At 34.6% G+C, this 22,297-nt stretch overlaps 2 protein-coding genes across 2 annotated transcripts; one reads left to right on the top strand and one right to left on the bottom strand.

Annotated features, from left to right (window-relative positions):
- The first annotated feature begins 1,986 nt into the window (after positions 1 to 1,986).
- On the top strand, positions 1,987 to 7,031 carry LOC138339211 (uncharacterized). The gene is made up of 13 exons (XM_069290793.1): positions 1,987 to 2,027; positions 2,113 to 2,563; positions 2,712 to 3,164; positions 3,441 to 3,636; positions 3,685 to 3,780; positions 4,168 to 4,250; positions 4,469 to 4,696; positions 4,824 to 4,961; positions 5,006 to 5,251; positions 5,555 to 5,631; positions 6,061 to 6,118; positions 6,216 to 6,462; positions 6,850 to 7,031. Exons 1-13 carry the CDS (start codon positions 1,987 to 1,989, stop codon positions 7,029 to 7,031), a joined length of 2,496 nt encoding a protein of 831 aa, XP_069146894.1.
- A 10,729-nt stretch (positions 7,032 to 17,760) lies between these two features.
- LOC101249231 (putative late blight resistance protein homolog R1B-16) lies at positions 17,761 to 22,140 on the bottom strand. Its single transcript, XM_004250361.5, has 3 exons — positions 19,406 to 22,140; positions 19,141 to 19,236; positions 17,761 to 18,086 (listed from the first exon to the last, which is right to left on the bottom strand). The coding sequence occupies exons 1-2, from the start codon at positions 21,926 to 21,928 to the stop codon at positions 19,228 to 19,230; spliced, it is 2,532 nt and encodes an 843-aa protein (XP_004250409.2). The 5' UTR covers positions 21,929 to 22,140; the 3' UTR covers positions 17,761 to 18,086; positions 19,141 to 19,227.
- Positions 22,141 to 22,297: the final 157 nt, after the last annotated feature.

The following is a 22,297-nucleotide window of genomic DNA, read 5'->3' on the forward strand; positions in this document are numbered from 1 at the left end:
GTTTCCTTTGCCTCTAGTTCCTTTTGATTGCTGCACATACATGTGTGTATATAGCAATATTATATAGGTGATTATATATATGTGTATAATAATAAGTCGTAGATTGCATATTTGAGTCAAAAAAAATTTGAATTGAATAAGAAATCACGTGAATAGTTGAAAAGTTCTGAAAATATTTGAATCAGTTGTTATTGGGTATTTAATGCTTAGTTGTGATTATTTGGTTACTTTGATTATATAAATAATTTAGTGTGTATTGCTGGAAAGAAAAAAAAAACAAATGTCATACATGCTATAATGTGAGGAAATTAATGATTTGCTCATGAACGTGGATTCTGGGAAAATTTTATGACTAAATTTAATGCAAATTCTTGGGTAGTGATTGCTATAGGTGTGGTTAGTAAATAGGAATTAAAATTTGGAGATACAGTGAGGACAGAAGTAGTCTTAGGCTCAAGGCGGTATTTTTCCGTGGATGACAGATAATTTAATTTAATTTCTTATTCTTATCACATTATGAGTTAAGTTTTGGTATATTAAGATCGTAATTAAATATTAGATCTATCGTATTATATAAATATCATTTGGGGTTTTGATAGTTGAAATGTTAATTGGCATCAAGAACTGCAAATCGTATTATAAATTTGGGTGAATTTTTAAGGTTAAAATTAAACACATAAAAGTGTGAGTGTTGTTAGTTCCGAAACCTTATTGTGAATATATACTTGAATAGATTCCATTGGTTCGGAAGCTCAACGGAAAGGGAAGGCTCAAGTCCAAGAGTAATTATTCGATTGACTAAGGCAAGTGGATTTCTAAACTCTTGTTAAGCGTATGAAATTCGTGTATTTCCTTGTGTGATGTTGAGAATGATTTGGAGACTTGTTGCTTATTTGTTGTTGTTGTATTCCTTGTTGTAAATTGCGCTTTGGTATCAAAATGATTATCTCCTCATTTTCATTTGAGCATGTCATTTGCATTGTATCTGAGACATGGTTGTGGTAAGAGGATGTACCATTTCGAGGGTCGTATCACGTGCCACGATGGATATCATATTTCGAGGGACATATCGCGCGCCGCGAAGGTTACTATTATCGAGGGTCGTGTCGTGCGCCGCGACAGATGCATGGACAGATATGTCCCCCTTGGGTCCCGGACTAAGAGACAGGGGGTGTGTATCGTTAAAAAAGACATGCATCACTATATTTGACATTGCATCTCATGGCATTGCACATTTTATTATTGATGAACTTGAACACGTGTTTTGCTGATCTTCTGAGGGTTTTTCTGTGAAGCTTGTGACTGTTGAATATTGAGTTGTTATTGAGAATGTGTAAACTGATAGAGTGTGGTTATTGAGTTGTGTTTTTGGTAAACTGTAAACTGTTAGGCTGTAGCATGAAGGTTTAAATAAGGTGTAAGGAGTACCCGTATTTTGTTCACTTAACTTGTGTTTAGAGGTTTCCTTGTTGGGTACCGCGTGGTTTGGTACTCACCCCTTGCTTCTACAAATTTTTGTAGGTTACGAGCCCGGAGTTTTTGTGATACCTTCCATTCTCTTCGTTTCCGAGGCATTTTGTGGAGGATTTTGAAGTAGCTGCTTGTCATCTCAGCGAGCTTTCCTACTCCAGTTTATGACTTTGTTTTTACTTGAAAGACAACTTCATTTTAGACTTCTTTGTTGTTTCAATTCTAATATTTACATTAGAGGCTTGTGCACGTGACAACCTGGTTTTGGGGATTGAATTAATATGACTTGGTTTCATAATAGAAATTGTTGTTGGATTGTTATTTACTTCCCACTTTGTTAGATATTGGGTTTTAGGCTGACTTGTCTTGGTGGGATAAGACGAGTACCATCACACCCATTTTTGGAAATGGTATCAGAGCCCAAGGTTCATAGGTCTCACATGTATACAAGCCGAGTCTACGTAGAGTCTCAAGGATCAGTACGGAGATGTCTGTACTTATCTCTGAGAGGCTATAATGATTACGAGGAAAATTCCTTTTGTTCATTCTTTCTCATCGTGCGTAGTCATTTTCTTTAGTACTGAGTTGTTGTATACTCTTTTGAAAGATGACGAGGACTAGAACTAATGTTACTGGTGGTAGAGGGGAGGCACTTCCCGAGGCAGTTGTTGAGGCCCCAGCTAGGGGTAGGGGTAGATCTCGAGCTAGAGGTCATGCTAGTAGTACGATAATAGCCAGAGGACGTGGACGTGGGGCAGCACTAGTGAGAGGGCGTGCTAGAGAGGTCTCTACAGAACCTCAGATTGATGGCAGAGAGGACCAGGTTCCTCCAGATCCTGTAGTCACACCTTTGCTTCAGGATACACTATTGAGGGTGTTAAGTGTGCTAGAGGGATTTTCTCTGGGTGGTGGTGCGACTACCACACCACATGACTCTCGTACTAGAGAGGAGTCTCAAACCCAAGAGCAGCAACAAGCTCCAGTTGTTCAGGATGTTGTGGGGCAACTACAGATCTCGCGATTCAAAATGACGTTGCACCAGAAGTTGGGGGTCAAGTTGCACCGGTGGTTGTTTTGGCAGAGGATGAGAAACGTAGGTATGAGAGATTTCGAAGATGGACCCACCTCAGTTTCAAGGTGGAAAGAGCGAGGACGCTCATGAGTTTCTAACTACCTGCCGAGAGTTACTAGAGGTGGTTGGATTAGATGAGTCACATGGGGTTCGATATGTTACACTCCAGCTTCGTGGACTAGCGAGAGACTGGTGGAGGACTTATTCGGGGGGTTTTCCAATTGGATATCCTCCAATGACTTGGGAGCAGTTTGCTAGTGCATTCCAAGATTGTTTTATCCCATGGAGCGTGAGAGAGGAGAGTTGCTTGAGGTTTGAGAGTCTAAGACAGCATGGTTTATCGGTTACAAAGTATGAGGCACGCTTTTGCCAGTTGTCTAGGCATGCGTTGGCCATTATTCCAGATGAGACTGAGAGGATCTGCAGATTTCTGAGGGGATTGACCTTCTCTATCAGGTCAGTTGTGTTTCTGACATCTAGAGAGGGGTCTTCTTTCCAGTCCATTGTGAGCACCGCCAAAGAGGCGGAATTGATGAAGAGAAAGGAGTTTGGGGACCCTAAAAGGGCTCGTATATCAGGTCAGTTTCATGGTGCCTCATCTGGAGGTAGGGGATCACAGAGAGTGAGTGGTTCTTTTTAGCAGCGGGGACCTATTCGTGCATCTATACCAACATTTGAGGGTGGCCAGACATCTAGGGGTTCTTATAGCCCGAGTCTTGGCTCGTACAGTTCACAACAACGAGCTATAGGGCGAGGCAATTATAGTGGGTTTTCAGGGTCCACACAGCAGTTCCCAGGTCAGAGATTTTGGTTTACTTGTGGAGATCCTGATCATCTAATGCGGCAGTGTACTTCTCAATGAGGTCGTGGTGGGCCTCGACCTAATTCTTCATTCCAGACTAGACCACCAGCACCACAGGGTAGAGGTCGTGGCAGAGTTCAGTCAGGTAGAGGTGATAGAGTTTCTAGTAGCAGTGTTGTAGATCAGCAGAGTGGGGGTAGAGGTACCACCCAGGCTGGAGATGGACGAGGAGGCCACTGTTATGCTTTCCCCGGGAGACCTGAGGCGGAGATCTCTGATGTTGTTATTACAGGTATCATCCCAGTATGCCATCGACTTGCGTCTGTGTTGTTTGATCCAGGTTCTACATTCTCTTATGTGTCTACATATTTTGCTTCTAAACTTGATATGATATGTGATAGCATGACTGTACCTATTCGTGTTTCTACACCCATGGGTAAGCCCTTAGTGGTGGATCGAGTGTATCGATTCTGTCTTGTTTCTTTGGCTGGGTATGACACTTGGGTAAACTTAATCATTCTGGGGATGGTAGACTTTGATGTTATCTTGGGTATGGATTGGCTTTCTCCTTATCATGTTGTCCTTGATTGTAATGCTAAGACTGTGACTTTAGCAATGCCTGGTGTTTCGAGGGTTGAGTGGAAGAGTGTTAGTGGTTCTTATCCTAGCAAGGTTATCTCTTTTATCCGTGCTCAGAGATTGGTGGAGAGGGGGTGTTTGTCTTACTTAGATTTTATTCGGGATACTAGCGTTGAACCACCTCCCATGGACTCTGTGCCCGTGGTTCAGTAGTTTTCTGATGTATTTCCTTATGATCTTCCAGGTGTTCCTCCCGGTAGGGATATCGATTTTGCTATTGATTTGCAGTCGGGCACTAAGCCTATTTCTATCCCTCCATACCGTATGGCTCCAGAGAGTTGAAAGAATTGAAGGATCAGTTGCAGGATTTATTGAGTAAGGGTTTTATTCGCCCTAGTGTGTCACCTTGGGGTGCCCCTATATTGTTTGCGAAGAAGAAGGATGGGACTATGAGAATGTGTATTGATTACAGACAGTTGAACAAGCTAACAGTGAAGAATAAGTATCCTCTTCCGCGTATTGATGACTTATTTGATAATTTACAGAGAGCATCATTGTTCTCTAAGATTGATTTGAGGTCTGGGTATCATAAGTTGAAGATTAAGGCATCAGATATCCCTAAGACAGATTTTCGGACTCGGTATGGGCATTATGAGTTCCTAGTGATGTCCTTCGGATTGACTAATGCCCCTGCAACATTCACGGAGTTGATGAATGGGGTTTTTCGACCATACCTTGATTCTTTTGTGATTGTTTTCATCGATGACATCTTGGTTTACTCCAAGACTGAGGAGGACCATGTCCGACATTTGAGGATTGTACTTTAGAGGTTGAGAGAAGAGAAGTTGTATGCCAAGTTCTCAAAGTGTGAGTTCTAGCTTACTTCTGTGGCATTCTTAGGACACGTGGTGTCTAAGGAGGGAATTAGAGGAGATCCGACCAAGATTGAGGCAGTTAGAGGCTGGACGCGACCTACTTCACCTACTGAGATTAGGAGTTTTGTGGGATTGGCAGGCTATTATCGACGATTTGTTCAGAGTTTCTCTACTATTGCAGCTCCATTGACTACATTGACTTGACAGGATGTGGGTTTTCAGTGGTCTGATGAGTGTGAGGAGAGCTTTCAAAAGCTCAAGACTTTGTTGACTTTTGCTCCTGTGTTAACTCTACCTGAGGAGGGTGTAGACTTTACTGTGTATTGTGATGCTTCAGGAGTTGGTTTGGGTGGTGTGTTGATGCAAAAGGGGAAAGTGATTGCTTATGCTTTTAGGCAGTTGAAATACCATGAGAAGAACTACCCTACTCATGATTTGAAGTTGGCGGCTGTGGTATTTGTACTTAATTTATGGTGTCATTATTTGTATTGGGTGCATAGTGAGATCTTCACTGATCATCGGAGTCTTCAGTATGTCTTTAGCCAAAGGGATTTGAACTTGAGGCAACGGAGATGGCTTGAGTTGCTGAAGGACTATGATGTGACCATTCTGTATCATCCAGGAAAGGTCAATGTTGTGGCCGATGCTCTGAGTAGTAAGACTCCTAGCATGGGGAGTCTAGCAACGCTTAGTATTGAGGAGAGACCATTGGCTAGAGATGTGCAAATATTAGCTAACAGTCTTGTCCTCTTGTAGATTTCAGAAGAGAGTGATGGGATGATTGCTTGTATTGAGGCTCGGTCTTCTTTAGTCGAGCAAATCCGTGCACACCAGTTTGATGATGAAAAATTATGTATCATTCGAGACAAAGTATTGAGAGGGGAAGCTAAGGAGTTTGTCCTTGATTCTGATGGTGTCTTGCGGATCGGAGGTAGAATTTGGGTGCCCAGGATAAGAGATTTGATTAGATTGATTCTTGATTAGGCCCATTGTTCTCGATATTCCATCCATCCGGGAGCGACGAAGATGTATCATGATCTGAGTCAGCATTACTGGTGGTGTGGGATGAAGAGAGATATTTCAGACTTTGTTTCGAGGTGTTTGACTTACCAGCATGTCAAGTGTGAGCACTAGCGGCCCAGGGGTGTATCTCAGAGGATGCCTATTCCTACTTGGAAGTGGAAACGGATTACTATGGACTTTGTTGTGGGTTTGTCTACCACAGTGGGTGGTTATGACTCTATTTGGGTTGTTGTTGATAGGCTGACCAAGTCTGCCCACTTCATTCCGGTTCGGGTGAAGTATATGGCAGAAAAGTTAGTCTGAGTTATATATCAGTCAGATTGTTCGACTACATGGAGTTCCTATTTCTATCATATCAAATCGAGTTTCATTGTTTACTTCTCACTTCTGGAAGGCATTACAACATGGTCTGGGTACTCAGTTAGATATGAGCACAACATTTCACCCTCAGACTGATGGTCAGTCTGAGCGGACAATTCAGGTGTTGGAAGATATGCTCCGAGCGTGTGTAATCGATTTCAGATATAGATGGGATCGACATTTACCCTTAGCGGAGTTTGCCTATGATAACAATTATCACTTTAGTATCCAGATGGCCCCATTTAAGGCGTTGTATGGAAGACGGTGTAGGTCTCTGATTGGTTAGTTTGATTCGGCGGAGATGGACTCTTTGGATACAGACTTATTTAGAGATGCTATGGAGCAAGTTCGTATGATTCAGTATTGATTATTCATAGCTCAAAGTCGACAGAAGAGTTATGCAGATCGAAGAGTTAGAGCCTTAGTGTTTATGGAGGGTGATCATGTTTGGCTCCGAGTATCACCCATGAAGGGTGTGATGATGTTATGAAAGAAGGGAAAGCTTAGACCTAGGTTCATTGGACCTTTTGAGATTTTGAGCCGAGTGGGAGAGGTAACCTATAAGTTGGACTTGCCACCTAGTTTGTCGGTAATTCATCCTGTTTTCCATGTCTCTATGCTTCGGAAGTATATTCCGGATGAATATCATATGATTTCACTCGATTCAGTGGAGCTGGGTCCAGACTTGACATATCAGGTTGAGCCTATAGCTATATTGGATAGGAAAATCCGAAAGCTTATGACCAAGGAGCTTGTTTCAGTGAAGGTTCAATGGAAGCACCGTTCAGTAAGAGAAGTAACTTGGGAGACAGAGTCTGACATGCGTGCCAGATATCCTCAACTTTTTTAAGCTTCAGGTAATTACTATTACTCTATGTTCGAGGACGAACATGATTTTAGTGATGGATAATGTAATGACCCAAAAGCTCCTCTTTAGAATTTTGAATATTTGTTTAACTTAAGTTAATTAATCGATAGTTTATGGGATAAAATGATAATGTAATGAAGGGTTTCTGCACTTGCGGCTTATGAACTGCTTCATGTAAGTTTCCTTTGCCTCTAGTTCCTTTTGATTGTTGCACATATATGTGTGTATATAACAATATTATATAGGTGATTCTATATATGTGTATAATAATAAGTAATAGATTGCATATTTGAGTCAAAAAATAAAAATAAAAATTGAATTGAATGAGAAATCAGGGAATAGCTGAAAAGTTCTGAAAATATTTGAATCAGTTGTTAGTGGGTATTTAATGCTTAGTTGTGATTATTTGGTTACTTTGATTATATAAATAATTTAGTGTGTATTGCTGGAAAGAAAAAAAACAATTAAAGAAAAAGACAAAAAAAAATAATAAATGTCATACATGCTATAATGTGAGGAAATTAATGATTTGCTCATGAACGTGGCTCCTGGGAAAATTTTATGACTAAATTTAATGCAAATTCTTGGGTAGTGATTGCTACATTAGGTGTGGTTAGTAATTAGGAATTAAAATTTGGAGATACAGTGAAGACAGAAGTAGTCTTAGGCTCAAGGCGGTATTTTTCCGTGGATGACAGATAATTTAATTTAATTTTTTATTCTTATCACATTATGAGTTAAGTTTTGGTATATTAAGATCTGTAATTAAATATTAGATCTATTGTATTATATAAATATCATTTGGGGTTTTGATAGTTGAAATGTTAATTGGCATCAAGAACAACAAATCGGATTATAAATTTGGGTGAATTTTTAAGGTTAGATTAAACACATAAAAGTGTGAGTGTTGTTAGTTCTGAAACCTTGTTGTGAATATATACTTGAATAGATTCCATTGGTTCGGAAGCTCAACGGAAAGGGAAGGCTCAATTCCAAGAGTAATTATTCGATTGACTAAGGCAAGTGGATTTCTAAACTCTTGTTAAGCGTATGAAATTCATGTATTTCCTTGTGTGATGTTGAGAATGATTTGGAGACTCGTCGCTTATTTGTTGGTGTTGTATTCCTTGTTGTAAATTGCGCTTTGGTTATCAAAATGGTATCAATACGCTAGTAAGAGTTATAAACTCATACAGTATATTATTGATAAACCGTGTAGCTTAGATATACAGTTAATTCAGTTGATGGTCCTCAATATAATATAATTTATGTTGTTATTTACTTTTTGTTATATACTAATATTTTGTTTATCATTGCACCAACCAGCATGTTCCTTATAAATGATGCAATGTCAATCTATACGTTCCTTCATCTACCAGCCACATGAGAAATAATTAATTATATTTATGGTGTACGATTAACAAAATTTAAATATCCACTTTTTCAACGGTAGTAAAGTACAAACCAAATTACACCCAATCGTAATATATATATATATATATATATATATATATATATATATATATATATATATATATATATATATATATATATATATATATATATATATATATATATATATATATATAAGGCCATCTTTGTTTTAATTTTCTCATTTTTATTCAATTTTAAAAACTAAAATGTCCAAAACATTCAATATTAAATAACTATAATACAATTTAAATATCAACTTTATGTTTGTTCGAATCAATCTTGTTCTTCAAACAACTCTATGCTAGTCCAATCGACTCTTTTCCTAATGGGTAAATTTCGAATCTACCACTTTTCTTATTTGGTTTTAATCTGCTTTCTCTGTTGAATCCCTTGCCAGCAACACTGAGGGCACGAACTAAGCTAAAATGCAAATCAACTTTTGCTCCTTTATCAGTTGACTTCATTTTATCAACCTTATGAGTCTTTCAATAGTGATTTTCTTGTTCCTTATCACCTTCAAATAAGAAAATTCACAATAAAGAAGGACTTTTCTCCTTTTTTTTAGCACATCGCAACAACATATAATAGATCATTTATTTATTAATTTCAAATATTTCAAAAAATATCTCAAAGTGTTCAAAACACATTTTCTTGGAATCGACATAAAACTTTTGATCAATTAGAATTTTTTAAAAATGATTACAATATCCGTCATCCTTACTCTTACAAAAAGATTTCCTAAGTGATCAACTTCAACTTTGTGTTTCTTAGTGGTGCAAGTAGTAGAAACATATTCTTCAATGATATTCTAACTTTACATTCTATAAGCAAAAAAAAAATTATAGTGATCATTCTATCGACCACTAGTCTATTAACTGAAACAGAAAAGTACTATATTAATCAAGCAAAACAAGTTGCAGTTATCCTAAACAGGACGAATGCAAAAAACAGCCACCAGAACACCATTAACGTCGATTAAAACGCAGAAAAAAATTAAAATCAATAGATAATATAAACATAAAACTTCAAAAAAAATCTAACCATTATTCAAAGCAAAAAACAATTAAAGATGCGGAATCAAGAACATGAACTCAACATATATCAATTTTTGACGAATTTAATAAAAACGATCAAATTTTCATAAAGATTCAAAATCCACTAAACTAAATTACAAAAAAAAATAGTACAATGGAGCTAAAAGTGTTCGGAAAACATATATGTCCTTGCTTGAGCTAAGGGCTGCAATTGATCTGGATTTCGTCCGGTCCGATCCGATTCCAGTCCGATTTTCGTACCGATAAGTACGATATCGATTGAACTGATAAGAAACGGATCTTGTAGGGTATCAGAACAAGTACTAAAATGGAACCCCGATTTTTATCCGATTGATCCGCTTCGGTAAGAACCGATTCTGATCAAGTTGAACTGATTCAACATTTTTTATATATATAAAAAATTTTACCATTATATTATAGCCGTTGGGTTAGGGTCTAAAACGGCTCAAAACAGCCCCCACCCCTCTCTAACCATTTTACGCTATAAATATACCATTTTTTTCATTTAAGTCACAAATTCACAAATTATTTCATTAACTTCATATATAATCTCTCAATTTTAAATCTCTCATAAATTCATAATTATTATTTTGTGATATTTCTTGGAGTTTGAATTTCGGATTTCGGAGATTTATTTGAAGTAAATCGGAAGTTTCAATTGGCATCTCTCAATTTCGGCTTTGGTTATACGTCACTTTTACGTAACCGTTCGGTACATTCATTCCAACTTTAATTTTTATTTGTTTATTGATTAAGTTGTTTTATTTTTTTATTATATTATCTTGCTTGTTTTTCATAATATTTAACTATTTTAAACTTGAACATGAATTTGGAAAGAAATAGTGGTAAAAGACCAATGTCGGAAAGAAAAAATGATAGGGGAGGAGTAAGTAGTTCTAGTTCTAAAAAATTGCAACCTAGATTTAGAGTTAATACTAATGATTATACGCATGTTAATGAAACTTTTTTTATGTCACTAGGACCTATTGAATCTAATTTTGAAAATGAAGTAGATCATGAGAATTTAAATAGATGTTTTACTAATTTTGAGGAAGAATTAGACGAGGAAGTAGAAATAAATGAGGAATATGAAGAGACCCCTACCCTACTAGTTCGGCTATCGAATTACCGGAACTAGATGAAGTCCCTCCTTTACCTACTTTTCAAATGTCGCCGTACGTGTTAAAAGATCTTTTCTATGGAAATTTTTGGTACAAAGTGAGAAAAAAAACTACTATTACTTGCACTAAATGTAAATTGATCATGAAACATGTAACTACGGGTACACAAAGGGGAACAGGGAAGACTAATAACATATGTATGAAAGTGTAATAAAGAATTTTCTCGTCTAGATGATATAGAAAGAGCTAATAAAAATGGAAAACCCATGCACGAAAATTCTATGGGAGTTGAAGGTTCTAATATGGTTCAAAGTGTATTAAATATGTCTACTAGGCTAGTCGAAGCACACACCGCACATATAGTAAAGAAAAATATCGTAGAGAATTAGCTAAAATGGTTGTTGTTTGTGGTTTGTCTTTTTCATTCCCTTTACATCCTGATTTTGTTCATTATATTCAGGAACTATATAACCCAGATTATGAAGGTATTCCAAGAAATATAATTAAAAGTGATCTTTCTGAATATCGAAAAGAATATTGTCATTTTCTTTGTTATTTATTATTTGCCTATTATAATGGTAGATTATCCATTACTTCTGATGTGGGATGTAGTGCTAATGGTAATAATTATTTTACACTTATATCCATTGAATTCACCATGAATGGAACATGCAAAAACGAATATTAGCGTATAAATATGTTGAAGAAACTAAAACCGATTCTTATATAGCAACAAAAGTAAGCTCTATTTTGCAATATTATGAAATATGTGACAAAATAATGAGTGTCACTTTAATAATGCTTCTAATAATTTAAAGCAGTTGATTATTTAAAGGCAAAATGCACAAGCACTCCCCCAACCTAAGCCCAAAATCTCAGATTACACGCTTATACTATACTAAGATCCTATTACCCCCTGAGCTTATTTTATAAATAACTTTTTACCCCTTTTCGGCCAACGTGGCACTATCTTGTGGGTCCAGGGCGTGTTGACATTTTTTCAAGCTAGTGTCACGTAAAAATTATTTATAAAATAAGTCAAGGGGGTAATAGGACTGAGTATAGTATAAATGTGTCTCTGAGATTTCGGGCATAGGTTGGGGGGGAGGGTACTTGTGCATTTTCCCTATTTAAAATGTAGACTATGTCCAATTGATAATGATTTTTTTTCATATTAAATTTGTTGCACATGTGTATAATTTAGTAATAAAAGATGATATTTCTCAATTTGAAGTTTCTTGTAAAATATTATACGTGCTTGTAATTGGATTTTTAAAGTTAAAGTAAAATCTAGAGTTACATAATTTAAAAATCATTGTAAAGAATGTGGACTTACATATAGAGAAGTTCCAAAAGAAGTATGCACTAGATGAAATTCTTTACTTAAATGCTTGAAGTTGCTTGTATTTATCAAGCGTCGGTGCAAATAGTTTTTAATGCTCATAATGCAGATCTGATTTAAGAATTGACTTTGAAGATTGGAAAAATACAAAAGAACTTATTGAATTTTTAAGTGTTTTTTATAAAGCAATACATGCATGCTCTGATCAATATTATTCTACTATTTCTTCTATTTCAATAAATATTTGTGCTATTTTTCATCTGAATTTGCAAAATATAAAGGAAAAGATCAATTTAAAAATTCACTTGCTTTTATGATTGAAAAATTCAAAAAATGTTTTTTTCCTATATCTCAAATCTATTTGACTGCTACTATTTTCAACCCAAATTATAAATTAAGAGGTGTTGAAAAAATGGTTGAAAAAATTTATGCAAATCTTAGAAATTAAAAATGATGAAACTCTTGGTGTTGAAGAATGTAAAAGTAGCATTTATATAAAAGTTAGAGATTTATATAATACATATAAAACTAGGGAAATAAATATTCCAATAGTTGAACCCCATTTTGTAAGCCTAAAAGTGATGATACAGATGATTGGATGGATGATTATCTTGATCTTGAATCCTCTACTAATAATGATTTTGATTTATTTGAATCAAACACGGGAAATGATTACGCATGAAGAAGGACAACTTCAAGCTCCAATGTTGGTATGGTAGAAGAATCATGAAAATCAATTTCCGACCCTTTCTAGGATTGTTTGAGATGTTCTAGAGATTCAACCATCATCGGTCGCTTCGGAGAAAAACTTTATTGTGGCGAGATTTATGATTGGAGATCATCGATATTCATTAGCAAATGATAGTTTGAAAATATCGATGTTGTTTCGAGATTGGATCAATGCCAAAAGAAGAAATATCGAACTACCACTATTAAGTAGCCAAATAGAAGACCAAATAATGAAATATTTGGTGATAATAGAGATGATGACATGGAAGCAATGGAAGAAGAACGACAAATACAAGTTTCAAAAAAACTTTCTTTTGAAATGATACAAAATTTACGAAAAAAATTTAAAAAAAGATGCAATTGTTAATACAATAATTAATATTCAATACCTAAATTATGTACTCTTTATGTCTTTCTAATATTTGTATTGTACAAGTTATTTATTTGAATAAATATAAGGCTATCCACCTTGATTTTCTTTTAAAATAGTTTCTTCTATTTAATTCAAGTCATTTTAAAAATTTAATTGTCAATTATTGTAATATTTGTTTGAATGTTAAATATTAATATAAAATTAAATTTTAAGATTTAAACTTTAAATTCAATATAAACTTTAAAGTTTAAACTTTAAAGTCAATTTTAAACTTTAAACTTTAAAATTTACTTTAAAGTTTACAGTTTTAAATTGAAGTTTGTAATAATATAATATTATATAATAATTAAAGTTAATAATAATAAAAAAAAATTATCGGTACAAATGATCTAGTAAGAACCGATTCTGATCCGGTTCAATCTGGTTCCTGTCCGATTACTAAGGGACCAGTCGGAACCTTTGGAACTTTCAGTAAACCCGATTTTTTTATGACCCGATTCCAGTAATTAAATCCGGTAACAAGGATCGATTCCGGTAAAATTGGTCATATTGATCCGGTCTTGTCCAATAATCAACCTTAAATAGAGCACAAGAAGATGAATGTTTCGACTTGGGGAAGAAGATCGTAGAAAAAATAGTTCAACTATTTGTGATACTCAAAAAAAAAAAAAAAAGGAAGAAGAGAGGTTGAAGAAGAGAGAGAAGAAATGTTGAATAATTAAATGAATTTTAAAAAAGGAAAATATTTAATAAGATATAAAAAGGGCCTTTATTGTATTTTTATAAACTTGTATTTATCCCCCAAGTTCTAAAAGTGATGAAAAGGTCCTTGACCCCACAACCCAACCCCATTTTTTTTTAAATTTTTTGAACGTAACCCTAAAAATTAAATCACAAAGAAATTAAGTGGATATTGTGCAAATTAAGTTTTGGTGGTGTCCCCCATTTCAATTAATCTCTTGTCTCTCTTCATCTTTCATCCCTTCTACACAAGTCCCAAATATAATTTCAAAAACACCACAAATTAACAAAGTAGCCTTGTTGTATTTGTATTTGATTTAGATTGTTGACAAATATTATTAGGTTGACATTATTTATATGTATTGTTCTTTAAATTTGTAATTTCAATTAAATCAAGCTCCGAATACAAATTTAAAATAAAGCATGTAAACACAAGTGATCTGATTCAAAAATGAAATTTTGACATACCCTATTAGTAGTAATTTGAAGTTGAAGCTCATAATTTCCCAAGCTTTGTTATCCTTGTTGAATTTTCTTTGCACTTTTCTCTAAAGTATGACTGCACCATTTTATTCCGATGAATTATAGTGTAATTATATCTCCAATACTTTCCGGAATCTCCTCCAATTTATAGAACCATCCAGTATTAGTTGCTCAAGCTTCGGAAAATTATCACTATCAATTACTTCCCACCTTTTCAGATTATAACCCCTACTCAATAGTAGATATTTTAATTTGTGAAACACAATATCTTCATCTAATTTTCAATATGTTGCATGGAATGCACGATCCCTTTCGAGCACCTCAAGATTGGGTTAATTAGCCAACAATTTCACATCTTCCCATGGTATACGAGTATGTTTTATTTGCAGTTGCTTGAGATTAAGAGGGATATTATCCCCATCCATTTCATGGGTTTTATGTGTAGTGTCTCCATATCGTGTACAAAATTGAGAGAATCAAGAATAGCAAGCCAATCACAATGCTTAATTCTTTCTTAATTCTTTAGCTTTTTCCGATTGAAACTTCTTATGATTCCGCAACAAAATGAGAGTAATAGAGATTAAGTGTTTACAAGTTATTAATAAACAAAGCTTGTTTTGCTTCAACAAGATTTAATATATATGGTGGCCAATCAATATCCACATGTGACATTCTCCAAAATCTACTGCCTGCTCCAACACTTCCCATTCAAGACTTTCAAGAATTATGGTTTGTAGAATTTCTCAATTTGGCTAGTGAAATACCTTCATTAATTCTTCCAGCAATATATCTCAAACGTACAAGCTAAGATATTACACTAGAAAAATCTAACCAGTGTAATGATAATATTTCCAACACCTTAAGAAATTTGAATTCTGAAACAATGGAACACATCTTTTATGGAAAAGCTACACCCATTAAAAATAATGGTATATACTATATCACTGCCATGTTACATACTATAATCATGCTGCTCTTCAGCTTCATAAGGAAGGATCATTCAACGTTGATTATCTATGGCTTTGACAACATTCCCATTCACAACATTTTCAATATGAGCTTCACTTAGTCATAGTTAGCGAAGAAGATCACAAATTTTGCAACTTCTCATCCTTCCATTAACCCTTTGTTTAACAGCCAAAATTAGACTTCTATCAATTAACTCTCGTAGATACTCCTCTCCCACCTCTTCTAATCTTTTATTGCTTCTTACCTTTATGAATTGCTCAGAAATTCATAACCTAAAATCAACTTGGAAACACAAATCTCCACATATCCAGGAAAACCTCCAACATAGAGAAAACAAGCCCTCAAATATTGAGGCAAGTAATTGTAGCTCAGAGAAAGAATTGATTGACCCCGCTCAGACACAGTACCAAAGAATGAGTTCAGATTTTTCCTCAACCTTCTTTCCAATTGTCATGCGTTAAGTCCATTTTTCCAAAAAGTCCAGCAACGACAACCACTGAGAGGGGTAATCCTTGACATTGTTGTACAATATCCTTTCCTGTTTCTACAAGTAAAGGAGGACAAATCTTTTTTGAATAATTTTTCGTGAATAGATTCCAACTATCATATGAACTTAGAAAAGACTTAGTATGAGACAGAAAATCAGAGCTGTTGACATAGTCAGCAACATACTTGAGCCGAGTGTCATCTTTGGAAAATATTCTTTGGATTTGGTCCCATGCCTCAGTACTCCAAAAATCATCTCCGACAATTAGAAATTTCCTACCCCTCAAGACTTTACACACAATATCCATTAGTTTATCATTGCTCATTTCTTGGTTGCTTCCAATAATTGAAGAAACAACTTTAAGAAGCATTTATCTCTTATTGTATTCTTCGGAGATAGTGATCCATGCATGTTTATCAAATTGAGAACAAACATTTGAATTATCATAAACTTTTCTGGCAGGAGTTGTCTTACCTCTACCGCCCATACCTAAAATTGGTATCACAATTAACTTCTTCATTAGTGCCATGAGGCGATTAAATATAGTGTTAAGGAGGACATTCTTGCTAATTTTCTGGAAATTTGCTTCCATAGTTGTTAAAATCGACCAACATCACCACTTTGTTAACAAAATAAACTTGTTGTTCCACTTTCAACAATTCTTTGTAAAAGGATATACAAGCCTTTTGCCGCTTGTCCTTGCGATCTGCTAGAATGATGCTTCTTAGACTTGAATCTAGTGCTGGAGTTACAGTGTTAAATGGGAATTCAAACGAACTCACCATCTTTTACGTAGATCCTATATACGTACTGAAAATTCATGTACAAATATATTCAAATTTTGCGTGCGAACCCACATCACACTAAGGTGGATGGTGCAATGGTAACCGCGCGCAACTCTAATTATTTGGATGGGGTTCGATCCCCATTAGCAGAAATTCAATTTTCTGGATTATTTATTTTGGAAAAAAAAATATGTTTTGTGACTATCTTTTACTCTCCTTTAATTCAATTTTCATCCTCTATAGATTTTTATATTTTTTTTCAATTAATAAAACAGAAAATTGATAATTGAAAATAATAAAAAAAAATAGTATAATACTCCAAAACAACATCTAACAACTAATTTCAAAAATAATATCAGTAACCAATCTATAGTGTCATACTCTTAAACAATATTTCACTATATTGATTTCTTTTGAATCATTATAAAATGTTAAACCCAAAATTTAATTTCTTTTCAAAAGGTAGGGTGTAATTTTTACTATACTTCATTGTTGCTGTTTGTTGTCAAACTGCAGACCTCTGCACCGATAATTACTATTTACTCTTCGCAGTTCCTCCTCAACTCTCCTTTTTCTATTTTCTTAATTTGTTTCCACATGGTATAACAATTTATTCAAAAAATTTATTTTTAATCTTTAATTTTAAAGCAGTTCCATGAATTAATAATTTCGATTATATTAATTAAGTTATTGTTTGCTTCTCGAAACTTCAATTTTCAAGGCAAGGATGACTTAAGGGTGAAGCAAGTAAAACCTTCCCTTCGGGTCCCAAAAATAATAATGGTGAATTTAATAACTTTAATTTTTTAGGTCCCAAAAATATTAATGGTGAATTTAATATTTTACTTAAAATAATATTGATATTATAGAAAAAGATCTTCAAAATTTATACTAAAATATAACAATTATCTACCTTCAAATAATATTTTAGAACTTTGAAATAAATAACTCAAATATCCATATTAATAAATGAAGTATTTAATGTATACTAAATGATGCATCATTTTTGTTTTCAAAACATAACAATGTGTCGAGTGAAATTTCAATAATATGCTTATATGTTTGTGGTTATATATATATATATATATATATATATATATATATATATATATATATTTGATTGTAACTTTGACGATTGTTATATTAGACTAATGTTGTTCTGTTTAAAAATTTAGAACCCACAAATATCAAGTTTTGACTTCGCCTCTGCTGGAATCAACTCTATCTTCTGCTTTGTATACTACATTTCTAATCGTTTTTTCTACAATCTTGGAATCAACTCTATCTTCTGCTTTGTATACTACATTTCTAATCGTTTTTTCTACAATCTTGAAATTCAAACTCTATAAATCAGTTGGTGAAACACCTCCACCTCTAACTAATTATATTGGTCGAGGGTTCAAGTCATGTTGTAAGCAAGAACACAGAGATAGCTAAAAGTGGCATTAACCAACCCTGTATATGTAGAGCCCTAGATCTTCCCAGCAAATATAAAATGACGATTTTATCTGCTTTACCCTGCAATCAACAGTAAAATTCATAATCAGCCTTACTAATATAAAGAAAGTTATGAATCGAGTAGAATTGAAAGGAACAAACTAATTACTAGATGCGTTTAAGGCAGAAAACAGAAAACAAGCACTACTCTGAATTTGAGCCTCTCAATTCAATCAACCAACAACGCACAACTGGGGTCTCGACCGAGTAGTGTGTACGTAGACCTTTACACCAATCTTGTGAGGTAAAAATTTTGTTTCTGATAGACCATCGGCTCAAGTAACCTTTATAAAGCAGTTTGGGAAAAATAAAACAACGGGAGTGAAAATAAACAAAGTATGACAAAGTCATTTACGACTGAAATTGATTTCTTTTTTGCTCCTCATTACTAATATAACAATAATATTTTGAGAACTAAACAAGGCTACTATTATAAGATAGATGAGTTAAGCATAATGGGATCTTCAAATGTTGCATTTGGAGCATAAATCTCAAAGCCTTAGGCTCACGATTGAAGTACTCAAACTATGGATATTCAATAGAAATATTTAAATGACAAGTAACTAAAGATAAAAATAAGAATGAGATCAGAAGCTTAGACTCTAGATAAAGACGAGACGACATACATTTTCTTCAATATGCATAAGCCTTTCTTTCCAATTCATTTTCCCTTTTAATCAATTGTTAATTGGGCATTGATCCCAAATAAAACAGTCCAATATTTTACTTGGCCCAACTCATTCACCACTTCTACCCCATAGACCCTTCCAGAGCTAGGTTGGTTTACAACATATGCATATCTCAAATTTATTTGCAGAAAGTTTGAGAGCATTATTACTATAAAAAATGACAGTCTTTGTTCCAAACAAGTTGGAGATCGAATATATGAATTCTCATTATCTATATCACTAAATATTTTCCTCCACACTCTTGTTTTCTTATATGTGTGAAAATTCTGACTCTATATCGTGGTTGCTATGATTGCTACAACATACATGATTATAAATTTAAATACATAGTAATAGGAGAAAGTTGAAAGAACAAAATAAAACATTGAATTGGATGTGTAACTCACAAATTGAGAAGATGTCGAAATATATAATCATCACCAGCTTCCTTCAAGTACCCTTGTCTCTCTTCATCTTCCATTGCTTTTACGCAATCACCAAAACTAATTCCAAAACAAATTGAGAAATACATCACAAGTTAACAAAGTACATTGTGGTATTTGTATTTGATTTATCTTTTTATATACTCCCTCCGTCTCCAAAATGATCACAAATTTAAAATAAAGCCTGTAAACACAAGTGATCTGACTCAAAGATGGAATTTTAACATACCTTAGGAGTAATTTGAAGTTGAAGATCATAATTTCCAAAGCTTTCTTGTTCTTCTTGGATCTTCCTTGCACTTTTCTCTACACCGGAGCTGCACCATATTACTCGGATGAATTTTAGTGTCATTATTTCTCCAATACTCTCCGGAATCTCCTTCATAGCAGAAAAATTATCCAGTATTATTTGCTCAAGCTTCGGAAAATTGGCAGGTTCTGCTTCCCACCTTTTGAGATAATAGCACCCACTCAGTAGTAGATATTTTAAATTGTGAAACACAATATCTTCATCTAATTTCCAATATGTTCCATCGAATGCATGATACCCTTTGAGCACCTCAAGATTGGGTAAATTGGCGAGCAATTTCACAACTTCCCATGGTATATAAGTATGCGTTAATTTCAATTGCTTGAGATTAGGAGGGAAATTTTCCCCAGAGAAAACCATCCATTTCATGGTTTTTATGTGTAGTGTCTCCAGATCCTGTATAAGACTAAGAGAATCAAGAATAGCAGGCCAATCAAGATTCTCAGAATCATCTACAATCTTTAGCTTTTTTAGATTGGGAATTCTTCTGATGATTTCCGCAACAAAAGGTGAATAATGGAGAAAAAGTGTTTGCAAGTTATTCAGAAACAAAGGATTTTCTGCCTCAAGAGGATTAGATATATATAGTGGCGATCTGATATCCACATGCCTTAGCTCTGTCATTCTCCAGATATCTATTGCCTGCTTCAACTCATTCCTTTCAAGACTTTGAAGAATTATGGTTTGTAGATTTCTCAATTTGGCTACTGAAACAGCTTCCCTAATTCTTGCAGCAACATATCTCAATTGTACAAGCTCAGATATTACACTAGAGAAGTCGTAATCAATTGATAATACATCCAATACCTTAAGCAACTTGAACTGTGAAACAATCTGTGTTGGAAAATCTACTTGCATTGAAATAAAGGTGCGAACTATATCACTGCTATGTTGCATCATACTATAATAATCATGCTTCTCTTCAACTTCAGACAGAAGGATCATTCGACGTTGATCATCTATGGCTTCGACAACATTCCCATTCATGACATGCACAACATTTTCAGTATGAGCTTTACTTAGGCATAGTTGGCGAAGAAGATCATGAATTTTGCAACTTCTCATCCTTCCATTAGCCCTTTGTTTACCAGCCAAAATTAGACTTCTATCAATTAACTCTTGTAGATACTCCTCTGCCACCACTTCTAACCTTTTATTGCTTCTTGCCTTTATGAATTGCTCAGCAATCCACAGCCTAATCAACTTGGAAACACCAATCTCCGTATCTTCAGGAAAACCTCCAACATAGAGAAAACAAGCCCTCAAATATTGGGGCAAGTAATTGTAGCTCAGAGAAAGAATTGATTGGCACCGTTCGGACACCGTACCAAAGAATGACTTCAGATTTTCCTCAACCTTCTTCCAGTTGTCACGCGTTAAGTCCATTTTCACAAGAAGTCCAGCGACAACAATAATTGAGAGAGGTAATCCTTGACATTGTTGTACAATGTGCTTCCCAAGTTTTACAAGTTGACGAGGACATGAATCTTTTTTGAATAATTTTTCGGTGAATAGATTCCAACTATCATCTAGACTAAGAAAAGACTTACAATGAGGTGGAAACTCAGGACAGCTGACATTATCGGCAACATACTTGAGACGAGTGGTTAATAGAATTCGGCTTTTATTCTTATCATTTGGGAATATTCTTTGCATTTGGTCCCATGCTTCAGTACTCCAAATATCATCTATGACAATTAGAAATCTCCTACCCTTGAGACCTTTATAGACAATCTCCATTAGTTGATCATCGCTCTTCTCTTGATTGCTTCCGGTAATTGAAGAGGCAACTTCAAGAAGCATTTGTCTCTGGTTGAAATCTTCAGAGATAGTAACCCATGCATGTTTATCAAATCGAGAGCGAATATATGAATCATCATAAACTTTTTTGGCAAGAGTTGTCTTACCGATACCGCCCATACCAAAAATTGGTATGACAGTTAACTCGTTTGTTTGGGTAGTGAGGCGATCAAGTATGGTGTTGAATTCATCGTCCATCCCAATAATAGTATTTTCTTCATCAATACTACTTTTTTGTGGTGAGGATGGAGTTGTTTCATATCTTGTTCCATGCTTGTTAAACTCCATCTGCATCACCTCTTTCCTTAGAGAATCAACATCTTTTTCCACTAGTACCAATTCTTCCTCAAACAACTTACAAGCCCCTTCTCTACTCTCTGTGCAATCAGCTAGAATGATGCTTCTTAGAGTTGAATCAACTTTATCTTCTGCTTTGTATATTACATCTCTGATCCTCTTTTCTATTAACTTAAGAGTTTCAATATCCTTTGTGGTATCGTCAAGAAAATCTTGCAGAGCAGAAAGATTTTTTTGGAGAGATTCGACATGTTGTTGTGTACAACTTCGACAAACGAAAGATTGGTTAGGTTTGAAGAGTTGTTCTAATGTATACATAAGTGAAGAAAGAGCAGCATAAGCCATTTCTCTTAACAACAATTATTGCTAAAGATAAGAGCCTTGCAGATTTAATGTCTTTACTTTCTCCAAATGATATACTCTTTGGACTATTTTCTACACAAGTTGTGGTTCATATGGATGCAAAACTGTGGATTGACTAAGTCAAAGAAATGAAAAATAAAGACATAATAATATGTCAAGTTGTCCTAATATAATAAATTTCTAATGAAAAATAAAAAAAATAATATCTCAAGTTGGTACTAATGTAATAAATTTCTAATGAAAAACAAAGAATCTCTTGTAGTTTTCCTGAAGAATTTTCAAACATTAAATTTCTTATTCATATAATACATTGGATTCCAACTGAACCTCTTATAAAATACTCTCCGCTCT

This window comes from Solanum lycopersicum, chromosome 11 (genome assembly GCF_036512215.1).
Source record: "Solanum lycopersicum chromosome 11, SLM_r2.1".
Taxonomy (NCBI): domain Eukaryota; kingdom Viridiplantae; phylum Streptophyta; class Magnoliopsida; order Solanales; family Solanaceae; genus Solanum; species Solanum lycopersicum.